The 19,435-nt window shown below is 44.4% G+C and overlaps 1 protein-coding gene across 8 annotated transcripts in view; it reads left to right on the top strand.

Moving 5' to 3' along the window:
- The window catches only part of LOC138471946 (uncharacterized), an 835,353-nt gene that overhangs the window by 683,784 nt on the left and 132,134 nt on the right, over positions 1-19,435 (top strand). For all 8 annotated transcript variants that reach the window (XM_069609830.1, XM_069609827.1, XM_069609832.1 and 5 more), the window contains 2 exons: positions 550-762; positions 15,664-15,741. In XM_069609830.1, the coding sequence (XP_069465931.1) occupies positions 550-762; positions 15,664-15,741 (291 nt within the window). The remainder of the gene's footprint in view (positions 1-549; positions 763-15,663; positions 15,742-19,435) is intronic.

The raw sequence follows: 19,435 nt of genomic DNA, 5'->3' as shown, positions 1-19,435 counted from the left end.
CTGCCATGGGGTATTTTGAAACTGTCAGTAGACCAGTTTCAAGAACTAATATGCTGAATTATAAAAATGGTTGTACAATTGCTGCCTTCCCTTGGCACCCATGAGCTTTGTTTCATGACCTCGAATGTATTGAGAGCTGTTTATTTCTTTCCACAATAGCCTGGGAACATGTAGTTTGCAATGTGCTGTCAGCTTCTACCACGGCTAGACAAATTGATGAGTGAATTTATTTTGTAGTCAACATGACCACCCAGGCCTGTTAACAATGCCTAAATCTAATGTTCTATTCCACATAGTTACCTGCAGTGTAAGCCTTATTATTGGGAAATTATTTAGTTAGAACACCATCAAAAAGGGTCATTTTCCAGCTAGATGCATAACCTAATGCAGCCATCGCTGCACCCCCCCACCCCTTTTAGTAAGCTATTCCCGGAGCTGTTAAGTTTGCACCTTTTCTCCATGCAGAACTTGCATCCCCACTACAGACTTGTACCTTTTAGGGATGGACCTGTATCTTTTAGAGATGAATTAATTATTCTTCATTTGCAGATAAGAACCAGTTTGAACAAGAAGCGCTGGACACTCACAACCTTTACCGCCAACAGCATGGCGCCCCACCCTTGAGGCTTAGTTCGGAGCTGTGCGAGGTCAGCCAGCGCTGGGCAGATCACCTGCTATCCATCAACGCACTCCAGCACAGCAACACCACCAATGGGGAGAACATCTGGTACAAGTGGAACTCCAATGTCCGCGATGCCTCTGGTGAGCATGATTTTGATATTTGCCGATGTTCATGCCTTTTAGACGTAGAAGATTCACAAATGTTTATTGTATTAGACACTATACACTCCCACTGCATGCTTTGGCCACTGGCACATTGTACTGTTATTTGAGGAGCTTGCTTGGAATCTAATGTGCTTCTCTTTTCATAACAGTACCTGTTTTTTGCTGGTGGTGTCTGTTCCTACCAATGGTGGACAGATGATTGCTTGCCACTAAACTACTTTAAAGTAGATTCAGATCGTTTTTTTTCCTTTTGGTGAGAGGTGGGGGGGACTGCACCCCTTAGGGCTCATCTTGCAGAATAGCCTCTGAAAGTAACCTGATGTGCATAAGTCAAAGTGACTTATATGGGGATGAGAGCATGACTTCACAGTCTGGGGCTGTCTAGGGCATGTCAGAATACATTCTAGGTTCTGGTTTAAAAAAATGCTGCACATATACCCACTACCATTCTTGCTTGTCAAAGTACATTGCATACTTTTTTTTGGTCAAAAATGTAAATCTTATCAATGATAACCCGGCACGTTTTAAGTTAACAGTATACAGTTGTATTGCATTTAGAACTTCATCCAAAAAACAAATTTCTCCCAAAACGTCCCTAAGATTGCTTTTGACAGGTGCCAATTGAAAGGTGAACTGCTCTCAATCCCATGTTGGGGAGCTAATTTTGCATTCAGGGTGCCAACATTTGTGAGCATTTGCTTCAGAATTGGGCATGCATCAGCCCTTTTGGAGGTGTTGAAATTAATGATTCCGTCTTTCCCCCAGAGAGCTTCTATGGAACCCATGCGATTTATTGAGAAAAACTTAAAAGGGCTTATTACCAAATTGAAACAACTATTTTGGTTTCCAGATTTTGTGAGTAAAGCCTGGAATTATTTGCTTTAGCATTTGAACATGTTTTCAGTTTTGCAGAAATGTTGCATGTAAGCCACATATGACAAGGGATTTAGTGTGGAAAAGATCCATATGTATCCTGTAAAGAAACAAAAAAGGTAAAAGCATGAGAGAACAGGAGCTTGACCCATCGTGCAGAGCTATGCAATTTGCAAAGTAATTTTGATATTTTCCCCCCGTTTCTCAGACTTTCTTTATAAAAGTGATTAAATTAGCACAAGGTTTGGGGTATATGGTCATGGCCGTCATTTAGGGGTAGCCAGGGCTTGCTACCACTGACTGCTACCACTGACCAATCGGCTGCTACCCCTATCCAATCCTTCCATCAGGGCGCTGCAAGTGGGCGTGACCAATTTGAAATTACTGAGGCATGCGCTGGCACATTTGCACCGTTGGGCTGGCTCTGGGCTCCCTCCATTTTGTTTGCAGATAGGCATTAGCATGACGTGTGTGTAGTTCCGACTGTGAGCAGTAGCAGGCCTGAACCCCGCCCGCCATTCTTAGTGGGGAAAGGAGCTTCTGATCTCCACATTAGACCCGATTCCTGAGGTGAGTGATTTGAGTAGATTAAGAATTTGCGGGTGGGCTGGGTCCGGCCGGAATTATGACATAATTCCGCCCAACCCGCGGCACGGCGCCTGCCTGCAAATATGAATCGATTCCAGGCAGTCTGTGGTTAATTTGTGCACTCTGTGTCTGCCTGTTGATATTGCCTCATGATTTCATTTCCCAACATTTACCGGCTGCTCAGCACTGGTGTTGAGTTACTGAGCCACGTTTTGACAGTTATGGTAGAAAAAAGGCAGAAATACCAATACAAGTTCTTCTTGCTATTTATGAGATGATTACAGAGAGAGAGGAGGGGACAGAGGGTCCAGCCTGCTGGACAGTGGTTGTGCAGAATTGTTTATTCTCAAGCTACTGTCTCACACCCTGTTTTAATGTAGGATCTATATTAAATTTGTCAGCACCCTCATTCTGTCTAGGCTTTACTACTCTTATCAGCCTTTAATTGGGCTCTTTAAAGAAACAGACCTGCAAGCTCCAGTTGTTCCTTCATAGAGCCGTCAGATGAGGCCTGCGCCATAGAGCGAGGTAATAAATTAAACTGAGCCTTAAGATACTTCATTTGCTCCCAGTGCCCAAGAGAAACAGGTTCAAAATCGCGTGTTTTGCCATAAGGTCTTCTGGGATCAAGGCTCTGGTTGCAATGATGCCTTTGTCAGCACAGACAAGTGGGGAAGGTTGGACCAGTGTCAAAGGATCATCAAAGGATGTCAGAGAAGTTATTTTGAAAAGCCTTGGCCCTGGGATAAAAGGATACTCGCAGTCTTAGATCCTAAACTCGACAATAATTTAGGAACCACATTTAGACTGAAGAGAACCATAGGAAATTCAGGGAAATTGCTAAAAACTGAAATCTTTAGCCAAACTGCCTTTCCACATGGTCGAACTATGCAAAGATCATCAAATTAGAGCCATTCAATCTATGATGACATTTTAATCTCTTTATCTTGGAAGGATTTCTGTCACTGTACAACATCCCAAGACGTTCAAGATAAACATAGATACCTAACATCAGCTAAGAAATTCAAAGAAGCTGTAATTGCTGCCAAGAAAACAACATCCAATGGTGAAATTCATAAGTCGCAATACGAATCTAAGGAGATTTTCAGAATTCTCAAAGAACTTGAGAAACCTAATATTATTCAGGAAGAAAGCATCCCTAGAGATGTGGATTGGTGTGTAGGTATCCAAATTGCCATGGTAGAGAAGCTGGAAAAAATAAAAATCACTATTGATAACTTAAAATGGTTAGAAGAGACAGTTGCATCTCTCCCTGATTTGCAAGATATTCAGGCTGAAGTCACCCGAGAGACTTCATTTAATTTTAGAAACATTTTGGAAGCCGCGCTCAGCCTTATTTTGATCAAACTCAAACCCTCTCCATGTAAAGGAGATATTTTTCATGCCACAGCAATTAAAGCTTGCTCGAAATCTCTTATAAGCTCAATAACAAGAATAATTAACGCAACCCTAAAAGAAGGCTTTGTGTCACACTCTGCCCCCGGTCTTAACTGTTTGTCCTTTGTCATCTTCTTCTTTGAAGGTTTCTCTGTCCTCCGGGATGTCCGGGACTTATACAGGTAAGGCCGGTGGTCCTCCATATCCAGTGTGGAGCGAGAGCAGACTCGGAGGAAGACGAGTTCAGGATTCCAGGAAGGTAAGGAATGAGCAGTCAATGTCCGGGATTAAGCGCGGAACCAGGGAAGGGAGCCACTACTCGCAGAGTACTGGGATGAGGCTGCGAGCGCGGAAACATGGAAGTGGGTCCATGAAGGAATGAATTGGACGGCCTCAGGCGAAGGCAACAAGACGCTTCTAATACTCCAGGAAGGAAAAGGAATATGGGAAAGAATCGGATAATGGCACAAGGGAAAGGAAGGTAACAATGAACACACTAGCTGCAAACTCGAAAAGGAGCGTTGAGAGACGCGCAGCGTCGCGGGGGCATGCCCGTTTTCTAGGAAGCCAGGGCTCCTGCGTAAACGCTAGACCTCAGCGTGACAGAGGTGCCGGCCATGTTGGGAGGAGAACGGCTCCAACAGTGTGGTGCACCATGGACCAGGAAGTCCAGAAGGGGCGTAAACGGCAAATCATGACAGCATGCCCCCCTCCTAAAACTTGACCCACCGGTTTTGTCTGGATGAGCTAGATGGAATCTCTGCACTAAGCGAGGGGCATTCATGTTGGAGAGTGGTTCCCATGTTCGTTCGCTGGGGGGATATCCTTTCCATTCCACTAAGTACTGTATCCGACCTCTTCTATATCTAGAGTCACAAATCCTGGAAGCCTCAAATTCAATCTAATTGTTGACCAGCACTGGGTTAGGTCGATGAGCTGATCTGGTGGATTTAATATAAAGTTTGAGCAAGGAAGTGTGAAAAACGCGATGAATCCTCTTCCAGGAGTCTGGTAACTGAAGTCGATATGCCACTTGGTTGATGACCTCTTTGATAGAAAAAGGCCTATAGAATTTGGGGGCCAGTTTATTAGGATGCAGATGTTGACGCAAGAGTTTAGAAGACAGCCAGACCTTGTCACCAATTCCATAGACGGGAGCAGGTCTCCGTTTAGCATCAGCATGTCTTTTGACATCCATTCTGGCCTTTTCTAAATGTTCTTTAGCATCCTTATGTGTAGGGACCAGTCTTTCAATCCAGGAATCGACCGATGTAACCGGGGTGTAATGAGGTAGGATTGTTGGCAGGACAGATGAATGGAAACCTTGACTAGAGAAGAAGGGGCTTGTCTTGATAGCAGAATGATCAGAATTGTTATAGGCAAATTCAGCTACTGGAATTAAAATCGACCAATCATCCTGGACCTTGGCTGAAAAACACTGCAAGTACTGTTCTAGGGTCCGATTTACTTGTTCTTTTATCCCATTGGTCTGGGGGTGGTATCCAGAAGACAAGGCACGTTGGATGCCCAGCATGTGGCATAGGTGTTTCCAGAATTGGGAAATGTATTGAGGACCACAGTCTGAAATGATCTTGGAAGGGAGTCCATGTAGTCTAAAGATGTACTTTAAAAATATTCCTGCCATTTCTTGTGCGGAAGGCAACTTGTACAACGGGGTGAAGTGAGCCATGTGGGTGAATAGATCGATGGTAACCATAATGGTAGTAAACCCTTTAGAAGGGGGCAGTTCCATGATGAAGTCGGTAGCGATTCTTTCCCAAGGATGCTCTGGCAATGTTGGTTGATGGAGAAGACCTGCAAGTTTTCTATTATCAGACTTATTCTGGCTACATACAGGGCAGGCTTGGACATATGCCCTTACTCCGTCAATCATGTTAGGCCACCAAAATTGTCTTTCAATGTGGCGAAGAATAGCAGTAACGCCTCGATGCCCGGAATGGAAGGTATCATGACAGAGGTTTATAATCTTGGTTCTCAATTTGTTTGTGGGTACTGCCAGTTTCTTATCTTTGAAGAGGTAGCCATCTTTTGCGACTAAGGTCCATTGGTTTGTCTTGATGTAATCCTTTCAGAGATGAGACGGTGGTGTTTCAGCACAGATATTTTCCAATAAGGAGTTGGCTTGAGCCATAAACACTGTCAGGAAACATCTTCGGAAATGCGCAGGCCTCCACAGGCTCGTAATCGGGACGCCTGGATAATGCATCAGCGATTACGTTGTTAGTTCCTGGGACATGATGTATGCGAAACTGATACTGGGCAAAAAAATAGGCCCAACGAGCTTGGCGACTGTTTCTGCATTCTAGGGATTGCAGGATCTGCAGGTTTCTTTGATCAGTTTGCACTTAAACAGGAAATTTAGCACCCAGGAGTAAATGACGCCACTCAGTAAAGGCTTGCCGGATGGCGAGCAATTCTTTCTCCAGGACTGAATAGTGGGTCTCACTGGGAGTTAATGTTCGGGATAGATAAGCGATGAATGTTCCACTTTATCCTCAGATTCTTGTTTTAGCACAGCACCTATTGCATGATCTGAGGCATCTGTTTCTACCAGGAAGGGTTTATTGGTATCCGGTTGAGCCAGTAAATCTCTGTTTTAGCTCCTGAAAAGCTGTCTCTTGAGCATCAGACCAAATGAAGGGAATGTCCTTCAACAATGCGACTATCGGCTGTAAAATGTCAGAGAAGGTGGGAATGAATTTCCGGTAAAAATTGGCAAGTCCCAGGAAGGATTGAATCTGTTTTACTGTTGTGGGGGCTGGCCAAGATTCAACCTTGGCAGGGTCCATTTCTATTCCCTTTGCACTCAGAACGAACCCGAGGTAATGAACTGTTTGGACATGAAATATGCATTTTTCTGGTTTAACCAAGAGTTTTTTTCTCTCGTAGGCGTTGTAAGACCGATGTCACATGTTCCTGATGTAACTGGGAATCATTGGGATAGATCAAGATTTCATCCAAGTACACTTTGACATAGAGAAACAACATATCCGAAAAGACCCTGTCCATGAATCGCTGAAACACTGCAGGGGCGTTTGCAAGACCAAATGGCATTATCAGGTATTCAAAATGTCCAAAGGGGGTCCTGAAGGCGGTCTTACACTCATCGCCTTCCCTTATCTGAATGAGATTGTAGGCGCCCCGTAAGTCGAGTTTAGTAAAATTTACAGCACCCCGAACAGCTTCCAATATGTTGGAAATGAGCGGCAGAGGGTAACGATCCTTAAGGGTGCTTTGGTTAAGTCCCCGATAGTCCAGGCAGGGTCGAAGTTCCTTAGTGTCCTTCTTGGGCACGAAGAACAAAGAGGCACCGGCTGGAGATTTAGAAGGTCGAATGGTTCCATTGGCAAGATTGGTGTCCAGGTACTCCCGTAATGCCCTTTTCTCAGGTTCGGAAAGAATAAACATTTTTCCAAATGGTATCACTGCAGAGTCTACAGTATCGATTGCAGAATCTTCTGGTTGATGGAGTAGTAATGTCTGGACAATGGCTGTTGAAACACATCCGAGTATGTTGGTAGATCTCAGGTACCTGGGAAATATTGGAGACACAGATGGGTGGTCGTTCGAGGATCTGGGGTTCCATAGATATGTTCTGTAACATGCTTTGGGATAAACAATGGGACAAACAGAATTCAGAGCCTAGAAATAAGGATCTGGCCGTCCAGTTGATGTATGGGTTGTGTTTTTGTAGCCAGGGCATCCCCAGAACCATGGGGCAGTCTGCTGCCTTTATGATATCAAAACAAACATCTCCTGATGGTTGTTGATTGAGAGCGACAATTCCGTGGTTTGCTGGGTTGTGGGTCCCGAAGACAGTGGTTTCCCATCAATTCCTTTGACAGCTTGGATTGTTTCCTTAGTTTCTCGAGGAATGTTATGCTTCAAGGCCCATTCATGGTCTAAGAAGATTCCCATGGCACCACAGTCCACTAGGGCCAGGATGGAATGAATCTCCTTGTTGGCGGTAGATAAGGATGTCTGCAGGACCACCAAAGTATTCATTCAGGGGTAATTCAAGGAAGGAGCAGAAGCGGAGCAAGTGTCTTTCTCCCAAAGCTGAGCTCTGCTCAAGATCGGGAGCTGGCGTTTCCCGAACGCCTGGGTGGAGCTATAGGACAATTCCGTACTAGATGTTTATCAGAGGCACAATACATACAGAGCCCAGTATTGATCCTACGCATCCTTTCTTGTGCAGATATTGGACCCCGTACAGAGCCCACTTGCAGAGGCTCGGAATCAGGAGAGTGCTATGTGGTTGTTTCCTTTGGGCTGGGATATTCCATAGAAACTTTTGGAGAAGCAGTTTTTGTTTTTCTCTTTTCTGCCTGTCTTTCCTGGATTCGAAAGTCAATTTGGAGGGACAAATCTATCAAAGCCTGGAAGGAACTTGGACGGGCTACTCTGGCGAGTTCGTCCTTCATTTCTTCATTCAAACCTCTGCGAAACAGGGTAAAACTTGCCTCCTGGGACCAATCGGCCTCTTTAGCTAACTGCTTAAAGCGGGTTACATAAGAAAGCATGTCTTGATTCCCTTGTTGGAATTCCAGGAGCCTTTCCTGAGCACTGTAAACTTGTTCAGGATGGTCAAACATGGTTTTGAAGGCTTCTACAAACCCGTCATAATTGTCCAGGAGTGGATCTGCAGCATTCACCAAGGGAGTTGCCGAGGCTAAGGCATTACCAGAGAGATGTGCAATTATAAATCCCACCTTGGATCGGGGCATGGAAAAATAGTAGGGTTTGAATGTGAAATGCACCAAACAGGAATCAAGGAAGGACAGCAGTGTTTTGGAGGAACCATCATATTTGTCCACTATGCCCCCTAACAGAGCACTTTCCTGTAACGCCGAATCCCGGTAAAGCACTAGTTGTTTTAATGCTGCATTTTCAGCTTTGAGGTTTTGGACCTCTGTTAATTCTTGCATTCCTCTCATTAGGTCCTGGACAGCAGCCTCCATGTTGAGCTCAGTATCAAGTCCTTGGTGTCTCAAACTGTCACACTCTGCCCCCGGTCTTACCTGTTTGTCCTTTGTCGTCTTCTTCTTTGAAGGTTTCTCTGTCCTCTGGGATGTCCGGGACTTATACAGGTAAGGCCGGTGGTCCTCCGTATCCAGTGTTGAGTGAGAGCAGACTCGGAGGAAGACGAGTTCAGGATTCCAGGAAGGTGAGGAATGAGCAGTCAATGTCCGGGATTAAGCGCGGAACCAGGGAAGGGAGCCACTATTCGCAGAGTACTGGGATGAGGCTGCGAGCGCGGAAACATGGAAGTGGGTCCATGAAGGAATGAATTGGACGGCCTCAGGCGAAGGCAACAAGACGCTTCTAATACTCCAGGAAGGAAAAGGAATATGGGAAAGAATCGGATAATGGCACAAGGGAAAGGAAGGTAACAATGAACACACTAGCTGCAAACTCGAAAAGGAGCGTTGAGAGACGCGCAGCGTCGCGGGGGCATGCCCGTTTTCTAGGAAGCCGGGGCTCCTGCGTAAACGCTAGACCTCAGCGTGACAGAGGCGCTGGCCATTTTCGGAGGAGTACAGCTCCAACGGTGTGGTGCACCAGGAACACCTTGAGAATAATACCATCCTGAAATATCAATCTGGCTTTTGGCCACTGAATCTGCACTTGTAGATTTCAAGTCCAATATGATGAGAAGGTTAAATGCTGTTGATGGCTTTGGGCCTGTTGGTGCCTTTTGATTTAGTGGATCACCCACTTCTCCTTAAGAGACTACGAGAAGTTGCCAACTTCAGTGATCAGGCACTGGCATGAATGGAATCTTTCTTGGGTAAAAGAACCATAAGAGTCTGCAGCACCACAGCAGAAGCTACAACAGTCCCATTGAATTTTGGTGTCCCGCAGGGTGCCTGTTTATCGCCAATCTTATACAACATTTTTACAATACCACTATTTACTCTACTGGAGAAGAATCAGATCTGCTTCTCTAATTACCCAGATGATACCCAGTGTCTTATCACTCTGGGAACTATCTGAAAGATGTTAAAATGATTAACAAGACTTCCAACCTTATCCATGACTGGATGTGTATGAATGGTCTGGCACTAAATTGCGACAAAAACCGAACAAATGGTCTTGGGTTCTAGCTGCAGACCTAAAAATGTTAGCACAGATTATCAACAATATCTAATTAGGGAGTGCATAATTAAGACCAAAGACAAAATACAGAGTTTAGAGGCCACGTTTGATCAATCCCTCTTCATGAATGCTCAGCCGAGCAATCTAGTTTCCACCTCACCCTATTACATTAGACTATTGCGCCACATCCGCCCCCACCTTTCTCAAAAAAGTTGTGAAACAGTCGCAAGAGCTGTTCTCTGCTCCAAGATTGATTATTGTGGAAACCTTTTGGTGGGGAATGGGAGGGGAGAATCATCCAGATTACAAATGATACAGAACAGCACAGTAGAGCAATTCTGGATCTCAAAAAATGTGATCATGTCTCTGATGCGAGGAGAAGTCTAAACTGGTTACCAATAGAAGTAAGAATTGAATTTCACCTTCTTACGGTTACATTTAAATGCCTAGATTGACAATACCCTGCCTACTTGGCTGGCAGTCTGAGTAAAAAGAGAACCAGGAATCTGGGATCTAATGACCGCAAACTATTGTCCTCAAATCCAATCTAGCCCTTGTCAACAGAGTTGCCTTCTGGGTAGCTGCAACAAAGAGCTGGAATGCTCTGACCTTGTACCTCAAAAGTTGTGAGTCACTTGAAATGTTCAAGAAAAAAACATAAGACCCACATATTTAGGAAGATGCCACCTAGCATAACATATACTCGTAGGTCTGATTGTTTTGTCGTTACCATCTGTGTTCGGGACTCCAGTTCCAGAACCTCGTATTCCTCCAGGCCTTTTTTGGCTGCGCTTCAACAAATGAATAAAGTAAAGTACTTTGATGCCGGCTTTTTTGCCTGACGTATTGGTAATTTATATTACCACTGGTCCACTTCTCCATTCCCCCCTTTTTATCTGTGATGCAGGTTAAACATGACAGCATACATGTCCAGGACTCGTTCTAAATTAACCTTTTGGCTGTATTCTAGCTCTCACATTTCCTTACAGACTAATTTATATTAACATCATCCTGCAAGGTTTTTATGAGGCATAAGGGGTACAAGTTTGATGTAACATGTGTTTCTGCCCATTTCAGTAGCACACATTTGTTTATTAGCATTTGTAAAGCACAATGTTCATGACTGAGGTTCTACTTCTGACACTGGCAGCGAATGGAGCTCTCAGGATGACGAAGAATCAATTGGCTCGGTTTGTTTTTGGAAAAAAAACAATCTTCAGGGATCGTGGGAGCATTGATTTTTGGGAAAGTTCGTAACTCCTATTGTGAGCATATGGTACAGTCTTGAGGCAAGTCTGACAAACGCAAAACCACCAAGTAACGATCCATTGAGGATGTGGGAGAGGGTATGTCTCAGCCCTGGAATTGTGGGCACTTTGGGGTCTCTGGAGCTGAAAAGAGCGAGTGCACAGGTAAACAATATTTCCTATTCCAATCTGCAAGGTAAGGATTAACTGCAGTCCCATTTCTTCTCTTACTTCATGGGTCTGCAACGTGCGGCTCCCAAGATGCTTTGATGACAACTCTCCTCCCTCAACATTGACTGGGTTTGGCTAGCCTTTATGGGAGTTGTAGTTAAAACCATCTGCAGAGCCAAAAGGTTGCAAACCTCTGTCCTACTTACTACCTGGACATTTTTTGCTGTCAAAATGGTGGACAACCTCATATGTAGTGTCTAACCCTGTTTTGCTGTTTGCTCCCTTTTGTTCATATTCTTCCATGAGTGTCCCACAGCGTGCTAACACTGCTATTGGTTGCAGCACAAACTCACATTCTAGGAAAAATAGGCCAATTGAATATATATTGAGACCTTCTGTGCGTGGCTCCTAATAAGTGTCACACAATAGTTATATGTATCTTTCTACAGGTAACTCTAAAAAAAAAAAGCTATTGTTACAAAATGGCGCTATCATTTCTGATTCTTTTCAAAATGAACTTCCTTTGTTTTCTCCTGCAATATTGATTGTCATGTAGTGGAACTTTGTTCCACAGGTTGGGTTCAGTTCTCTCCACTCATTAGATGACGCACAAGAATGGCCCACTACTGCTTAGTGTGAGGGGTCAGTAATGCGATACAGACAACTGCTTGTAGTTTTCTCAAGATTAGACATTTTATTAAGGAAAACATTTATGAATAAAGCTTTGCTTGCCCTACTCTATCAGGGAATTTGTTACCTATTCTAACGGCTAAGGGGACAACACCTAACATAGGTAAACTGGCCCTCACTTTAAACAACAAAACATTCAAAGAATCATAATAAATACAACATAATATAATAAACAAGAATTGAACAGTATCTGAATGACCTTCACCTATCCTGGGAAAATCCATTCCCCATGTTTTCAAAGTCAAATTCAAAATGTTCAAAGGAAAAGAAAAGTCTTGAACCAGTTCTTGTCAGTTACAAGTCAAAACAAAAGTTCTTCAAGCAAACATCCACTGGTTACAATTCTCCTCTTTTGGTTGTAAAGATCCCCTTCCAATTCCAGCCAAGAAAATAGCACCAATGTTAATCCTGTATATCTTCTCTTCAATATCGGTTGCTACAGTTCATAGAATGGAAATTATTTATTGAAAACTTTACAATTATTTATGACCAGTACATTCTGTATAATTGTCGGGATGCTTCACTGTGTTGCTGCTCCCCCCTCAACAACCACCCTTCTACAGTTATTACTTTGAGAACAGTCACCATTGTCTTACAGTATGCCACTACCCCAAACCAATTCAAAGTGACATCCACTGACCACTTTATACACTACCACAGTTCAGGTACTTCTGCTTCAGTTTTATGTTTCAGAATTTTCAAGGCATGTAATGACAAGATACTTCATCCTCTACAGGTAGACAAGGTACTCTTCCCTTCTGTGACTTCCAAAAAAAGGGGACTGCCTCTCTGCCTTTTCTGTCTGTCTAACTGCCACTTTGAGTAACCTGCCTCTGCCCAGAAGACTGACTTCCTCTCAACTGCAACAGTCCTCAGCATTACAGGTTACTTCCTAAATGTTCTTTCCAAGCACCCAGTTCCTCAGACTTGTTCACACCCCTTCTGTCCCAGTAATGACCCAGAAGCTGTAGCTCCACTCTTTCAGCTTCAGGTAACAATGCCACACTTAACTTATGGGCACTGGACTGTTGACATCTTCACATTTAACGTCAAGGGGTTTAAACGATACTTACTTCACTGGAAAAAGGTTTAGCTTTCTGGCTTGGGTATTGCTTGTTATTTTCTTCTGTATAGCCACCTCATAAAATCTAGAATATTGCAGTCTTTAAAATGAAGCCATAATTAGGCGCACACAACCACTCTTTAAGATAGGTTTTTGATTTAAACACTTGAATGAATTTATATTCCTGCGTAAGCTTAGAGAGACAACTTCTGACGTTGTTCAGGAAACACATGTGACCTTCCTTTGTGCTGGTTTCACCAGTAATTCTTTTTGTAAGACAGTGGGCCTCATTACAAGCATGGTGGCCCGGGAGCTACGGTACCGGTAAGCATGGCGGAACCGTAGTTCCCGGGCTGCCATACTACGGGCTGTGCTCGCGGGTGCCTGACAGCCAGCCAGGACCAGCACCCGCAAGCACAGCACGTTGGATGCACCGGCACAACTCTGCATGTGCCGGTGCATCTGGCGTCCCCATACCCATTCAGCCCTATGGGGCGGAATGGGGATGAGGAGGCACTTCATTCCAGCACCCGAAAATGGGCAAGTACTGGGTCCGCCTAACTCTGCATGACCCAGTTCTTGCCCATTCACGAGTACCAGAAAAAAATGCAACTCCGGCGGCAGCCGTGCCATTGTTAACGGCACGGCTACCGCCACAGTTGTAATGAGCCCCAGTATCTCTGAGTTTTCAGGATGGGTTAAGACAGTGTTCCTTTTCCACACTTAAAGGCACGCAACCACTCCTGTTATAAGAAAAGTGTTTGACAATGAATATAATGGTATTTACTTTACACGCTAACACTCTGACTTTCAGAACATGTGCGCATGTTACATTTTCATTGTTAATGTTGTACTTGAAAGTGATGGACAATTTCTACTTGCTTTCCACTCTACACAAGTTGCTTTGGAGCTGGTTACAGTTACCAGCAAGGCTTACTTTGTGTTTCTGAGTGCCGAGCTTCACTCACTGGCCTCAGGGACACTGTGGTTGCAGGTTGCTTCGCTCTTCCAACTTCCTCTAACTCTGCTACTTCTTTGGGCTCACTTGGGACACACACTCTTCTCCAGCACTGGTGTCTCCAGTCCAGTCTCCTTAATCATGAGTCTCCTTTGCTCCCAAAAGCCTCGGCTTGCCTTCTGCCTCTGGCCTTGGGTTTCTGCAGGATCACAGTTCTGTAAACACAGCAATTTGGCTCACATGGGGAAAACTTCACTTCCAGCATGTTTCCTCTGCGCAGACTCTACAATACTAGTTTTGAGAACAAAGAACCCCCTCAGAACTTGTAGGTGAAATCTGCTATCTCCACTTTCCGGTGTCCCTTCTGTGCTCGCACTTCCTCATGAATTGCCAGTCTTGTGCTGCTCCTCTACTGCTAATACTGCCAGTCTTCTAACTCCTGCTCAAGCTCCTTCTCTCTCTCCTTTCCTGCTGCAGCCTTTTATGTCCCGCAGGTTTGACACTTGGCTTCAGGAGTGAGCCATTAATGTTAATTGCCTGACTTCTGAAATGGCTGTTAGATTTAATTGCCTGACAACATCTACATGCCTCTTCAGCCCTCTTCCTTGTCTCAGTCCCCCTAGAATTCTGGGACATGTAGTTTGTTTCATTAAAGTTAGGGTTTTCCACTTCTTTAGTTTGCAAAAAGCCATCAAAAGGGTGGGATTACAGGGCAATTTTAAAAGGGGTGTATCACAGTTTTCCTGGTCTAGTTTTCCCCCCATGTGATCGTCCTGCAGTACACCACCCCGTAGTCGGGACCAGGAAGCATCTGCCTTTTCCTGGCAAAATGGGGAGGGTCCCGACCAGGTTTCTGGGGAGAATCCTATCAGATTCTTCCCATTAGTCTCTTACCTTTTGTGTGCTTTATAGTGCTTATCCCTCAGTCCCCCACTGTACCTCTGACAGTCTTTCTGAAATCTTCCCCTCTTTTGTACTTGCCCGCACCATGCCTGCTTTTGTGTATGTGGTGCGGGGGATTGAGAAAGATAGAGACTGAGTGGTAGGCGGAACATTCCATACGGTCAGTACTTTCCAAAAGTAACTCTTACAACTTTATGCAACACCTTAGCCTCCCTGAGCTATTTTAATGCTGTTTCGTTGAGCTTAGTTAATTGTATGCTGAGAAGTGTTGTCCTTTGGAAAAGCGCCCACCAAACACTAGCACAGAGCGTCAACTGAGTCCCTACTTCTATGTCTGGAGGGCATGCACATTTTCTGTATTGATTAATCTTCCCCTGCATGCCTCCACATCCATGCCTGGCTCTGTTGCCTCACAGTTTTGCCACTTCAAGGTTGGCTAATAGCCAGCAGACTTTAGTAGGTGGTTAAAGCCCTGATAAGAGATACAATGAGCCAAATGATCCTTTACTCTAACCTGCTGATCTGTTTTAAACTGAGGTGCTGCACACAACAAAGAAAGTGGACAATCCTTGCAAGATTAGCATCGACCTATTACAATGTAGATTCTAGGGACATTTTGTACACTACAATACAGTTTGTGACCAGTTTGTTCCACCGTCGTCATTGTAAATAGTACCTCAAGTTTGATGTTTTCCACATTTGATTGGTGTACCCAAGCAGCAGGAAGTCCCCTGCTGATGTTTGTAGAGTCTGATTTAGGAATATCACCAAACTGGGAAGCTTCAAAGGCATTGGGCCTCTGCCACTGTAGTTATTGTGGAAACAGAACATTTGCCATCACCTGAGCAGTGTGATTTACATTTCAGGGATGGAGATTGTCGACACCTGGTATGGGGAGATTAAGGACTACAACTTCAGCAAACCTGGATTTCAAAGCAACACAGGTGAGCATGGAATAATGCATGTAACTTGTATCCAATGTGTTCCTCTTTGCAAATACATTGCACAAGGTCTCTGAATAGGTCAGTACGGCAGTAAGAGCACAGCTGTTCTAGGGATGCTAATATATGGAAGCTATAATGGTGGCCATTTCTCAATGCCTATGTGCAATGCCTTGGCCAGAATTTGCTTTTCAGACCACCTTACAGAAAATGCACCTCAAACTAGCAGTTACTAGATTTAGACTGCAGCCCTTTCCATATAGAGAATATGAGGGGTGATTTATATGCAATCATCAAACTTGCTTTTGGCCAATCGGCTAAGCGCTGCAAGGGGAGAGGCTGGCGGGAGGATGTTACAGATCAATGCTGCTGAAAATTAACAAAAATGGACAGAGCAGTAGAAACATTGTGATTTACCAGTAGGATAAAGGTGAGAGATTCTTCTGAGCCATGGGTATATAGGAGAAATGGACAGAAAAGATATGTACATTAACTGTTGTATTCCAAAACCAAAATGGGTGGTGGCGCTGCAGTAGTTTATATTTCCTGTGCGTAGGATCATGTAGCGTCCAAAATGCCCTTGAGGAGATGGTGCTACGAGTTCATATTCTGCACTGTGAACAATACAGGCTCACACTAGTGCAATCAGCTTGTTTTAAAGAGTGCTAATCCTTGTAGCCATTAGTAAGTGGTAGTGCATTTGTAAGCTAAATAGTCTGTGCGTGATTGTTGTGGGCGTTAAGCTAGTGGTTCTGCCTATAGTTGGGGGTGCCAGAGGGGGGCATTTGGGTTTGGTGGTCATTAGGGCTCCATTAGGGCTCCAGGAATGCCCTCATCATTTGTGGACAGCAAGGTGCCAACATGTCATCTAGCTTAGTATTTAAGAACCAGGCTGAACCAGATCTGACTATGTGCACCAAACACCAGCCTTCTTTTAAGTTAGCCACCCAGGAGGTGATCTGGCTTGCTTTCATTGAGTCTTCATTGCTGGACAGTGTATTGAGGGGGGTAGCAGATGTCAGTCCACAGCCTGTGCTCTGTTTTCCGTCTTGCTTTGTAAGATGCTCATCTGCTCGTAGAGTTTCTAACCAAGGGAGGGGACCTATTCGGAAGAGGAGCGGGGAGGAGGCCCTTTACTGTTATCCGAGAGAGATAAAGGGTCAAACTGAAGTGATGGTGGCTACTTGCACTGAGCCTGGAATTGATTGTTCTTTATGGGGATAAGGTTACAAACCAAACTAGTATTGCAGGAACATGTAGTATGGCTGGCTTGATACAGCGAAATGCAAAATAGGGTATTTTGCAAAAGAAGCAGTCTTGTGGGACTAGTCTCTGGAAAGGCTGGTTCATAGCAATTGGGTGTCACCAGGTCTATAAACATTCTTCCATTTGTCCACTAGCAAGAATTTTAGATATTCGTTCATCTCTAGCAGTTCCCCTGCTGACATCAGATTTGGCTCAAAATTACAAATTGAAGAATGATGTATCGTCAGGAATCAGAAATATCTAATGCTCTCGTGACTATTCATTACCTTTCAAATGAGTATCTCAAAAGCCATGGGACATTTTTGTTTTGCAAGAATTGGTAGTGTTTCTATGACTATCCATCGGGCCTCACGAAAATTCATCTGCAAACAATCTCAACAGGAATTTCAATTGGGGTTCTCGCAACCTTTCAGGACACTACCGAAACTGATTCAGTGTGAACAGTCATGCAGTGAGTAGGCATAGAAATTCAGGAGAAGTGCTAGTGAGGCACATTCCAGGCGAGGTTTAATACGTCCAAGGCAGAAAGGCTGTTGACAGGAGCAGTCTAGCTATACTTGGCAATACCTGGGAGCTGGTGTGAGGGAAGAGCCCTTCTGGAGTATGTGGGAGGAACAGGCTCGGATCTGTGGTGGAAAGATTACCAGATAGAGAAAAAATATATACAGCACGAATACAAGAATATATTGGTAATGTGTGTGTGTGTGTGTGTGTGTGTGTGTGTGTGTGGGGGGGGGGGTGCTAGTGCGTGTGTTTGGTCAGTGCATGAGCTATAGACTGTGCAAACCTCAGCGTCACCAGTGTGAATTCCAGCAGTGAGAATCAACTTTCATCCTTTTGATTTTGAAGAGTTTAGTTTAGTTTATTATTTGTATAGCGCGCCATACCCTGGAGTATCAGGGCGCACACAGACAAGGATATGCTCAACTTAGTTACAGGTACATAGAAATCAGATGGAGGTACAGAGATGCGCTTAGCTTGGTTACAGATATGCTCGGCTAATTGCAAGTACAGGAAAAGGCAGGAAGTGTAGACATAGACATCAGCAATATTACAGCAAGCAGATATGAACAGGGAGAGATCAAGGACAGGGGAGCAAGGAGCATGCTCCTGTTCACGTAATATATAGTTATATACAGTAATGTACAATGTGACAAGTGGACTAGTTAGCTGTCGTTGGCTCTCAGCCACCTAGTGAGGTTTTGTCTAAATTTTGCAAAAGGCTGAGGTTCTCTGACGTCATGGGGGAGGGAGTTCCATAACTGCGCAGCCTTAACCGGGAAGCTATTTCCTCCTATAGTGGCAAGTGTGAAACGCGGGTCTTGGAGGCACTTTGCGTTGGCTATTCTGGTAGGTCTGGAAGAAGTCCTTTTACGTAATCTATCCATGAGGTAAGGTGGAGCTTTGTTGTTGATACATTTGTGGGTGAAGGAAGCGATTTTGAGATGAATTTTGTCTACGGTGGCGAGCCATTTGTATTCTCTTCTTGTAGAGGATATATGCTCGTTTCTATTAATCTTGAGTGCTGCTCTCAAAGCATTGTTCTGGAGCACTTGAATTTTGTGGATGGTCTGTTTATTAGCTCCAATGTAAAGTCCATTACAATAGTCTAATTTGGATAGTATCAAGGCTCTGGCAAGTGTAATGCAACTATCTGTGGAGAGGAATTGTTTGCTCGCTCTGATAAGTTTGCATGTATATGCTGTGGCAGAAGCTAGAGAGTTAACTTGTTTGGTAAAGTTCATGGTGGCGTCTAGGTAAAATCCTAAGGTTTTTACTTCATGAGCTACTTTTATGTTGTTCCCATCAATAATGAAGTTGTCATAATCAGGGCTGAGTTTGGATATATAGGTAGTGGTGCCCAGGATGATAAGCTCAGTTTTATCATCGTTCAGGCATAGGCCGTGTGGCCATCCATGCCTGAACGATGCTATAGATCCTGTTCACTAGGGCCAGGTCCTTGGCGTAGTCTCCTGAGAGCGGGAGGAGGATCTGGGTATCGTCTGCGTAGTTAGTGTAGGCGATACCCAGATGATCCATTTCATCAAAGAGAAGCTTCGTGAAGACATTATAGAGGGTGGGTGACACACAAGACCCTTGTGGAACACCGCATGTTATGGGGATTGGATCTGCTGAGGCTGATGGAGCGAAGACTCTCATGGTCCGATTACTCAGGAATGACTTGATCCAAATTATGGCCTCTTTTGAAAAGTGGGCTGCCGAGTCGAGGTGACTACAGAGGACTGTGTGGTCCACTAAGTCGAATGCCGCTGATAGGTCCAGGAGGAGAAGTAGGGCCGCTTGGCCATTTTCTCTGCAATCGTCTATTTGGGCCTTAAGGTCTATTAACGCTGTCTCGGTCCCATGTTGCGGGCGGAATCCTGATTGACGGGTTCCAAGTAAGTGGTTAGACTCTAGGAAGCTTTGAATT

The sequence above is a fragment of the Ambystoma mexicanum genome, chromosome 8, assembly GCF_040938575.1.
Source record: "Ambystoma mexicanum isolate Mex_15411 chromosome 8, UKY_AmexF1_1, whole genome shotgun sequence".
Taxonomy (NCBI): Eukaryota; Metazoa; Chordata; class Amphibia; order Caudata; family Ambystomatidae; genus Ambystoma; species Ambystoma mexicanum.
This window is presented reverse-complemented; position numbering and strand designations above follow the sequence as displayed.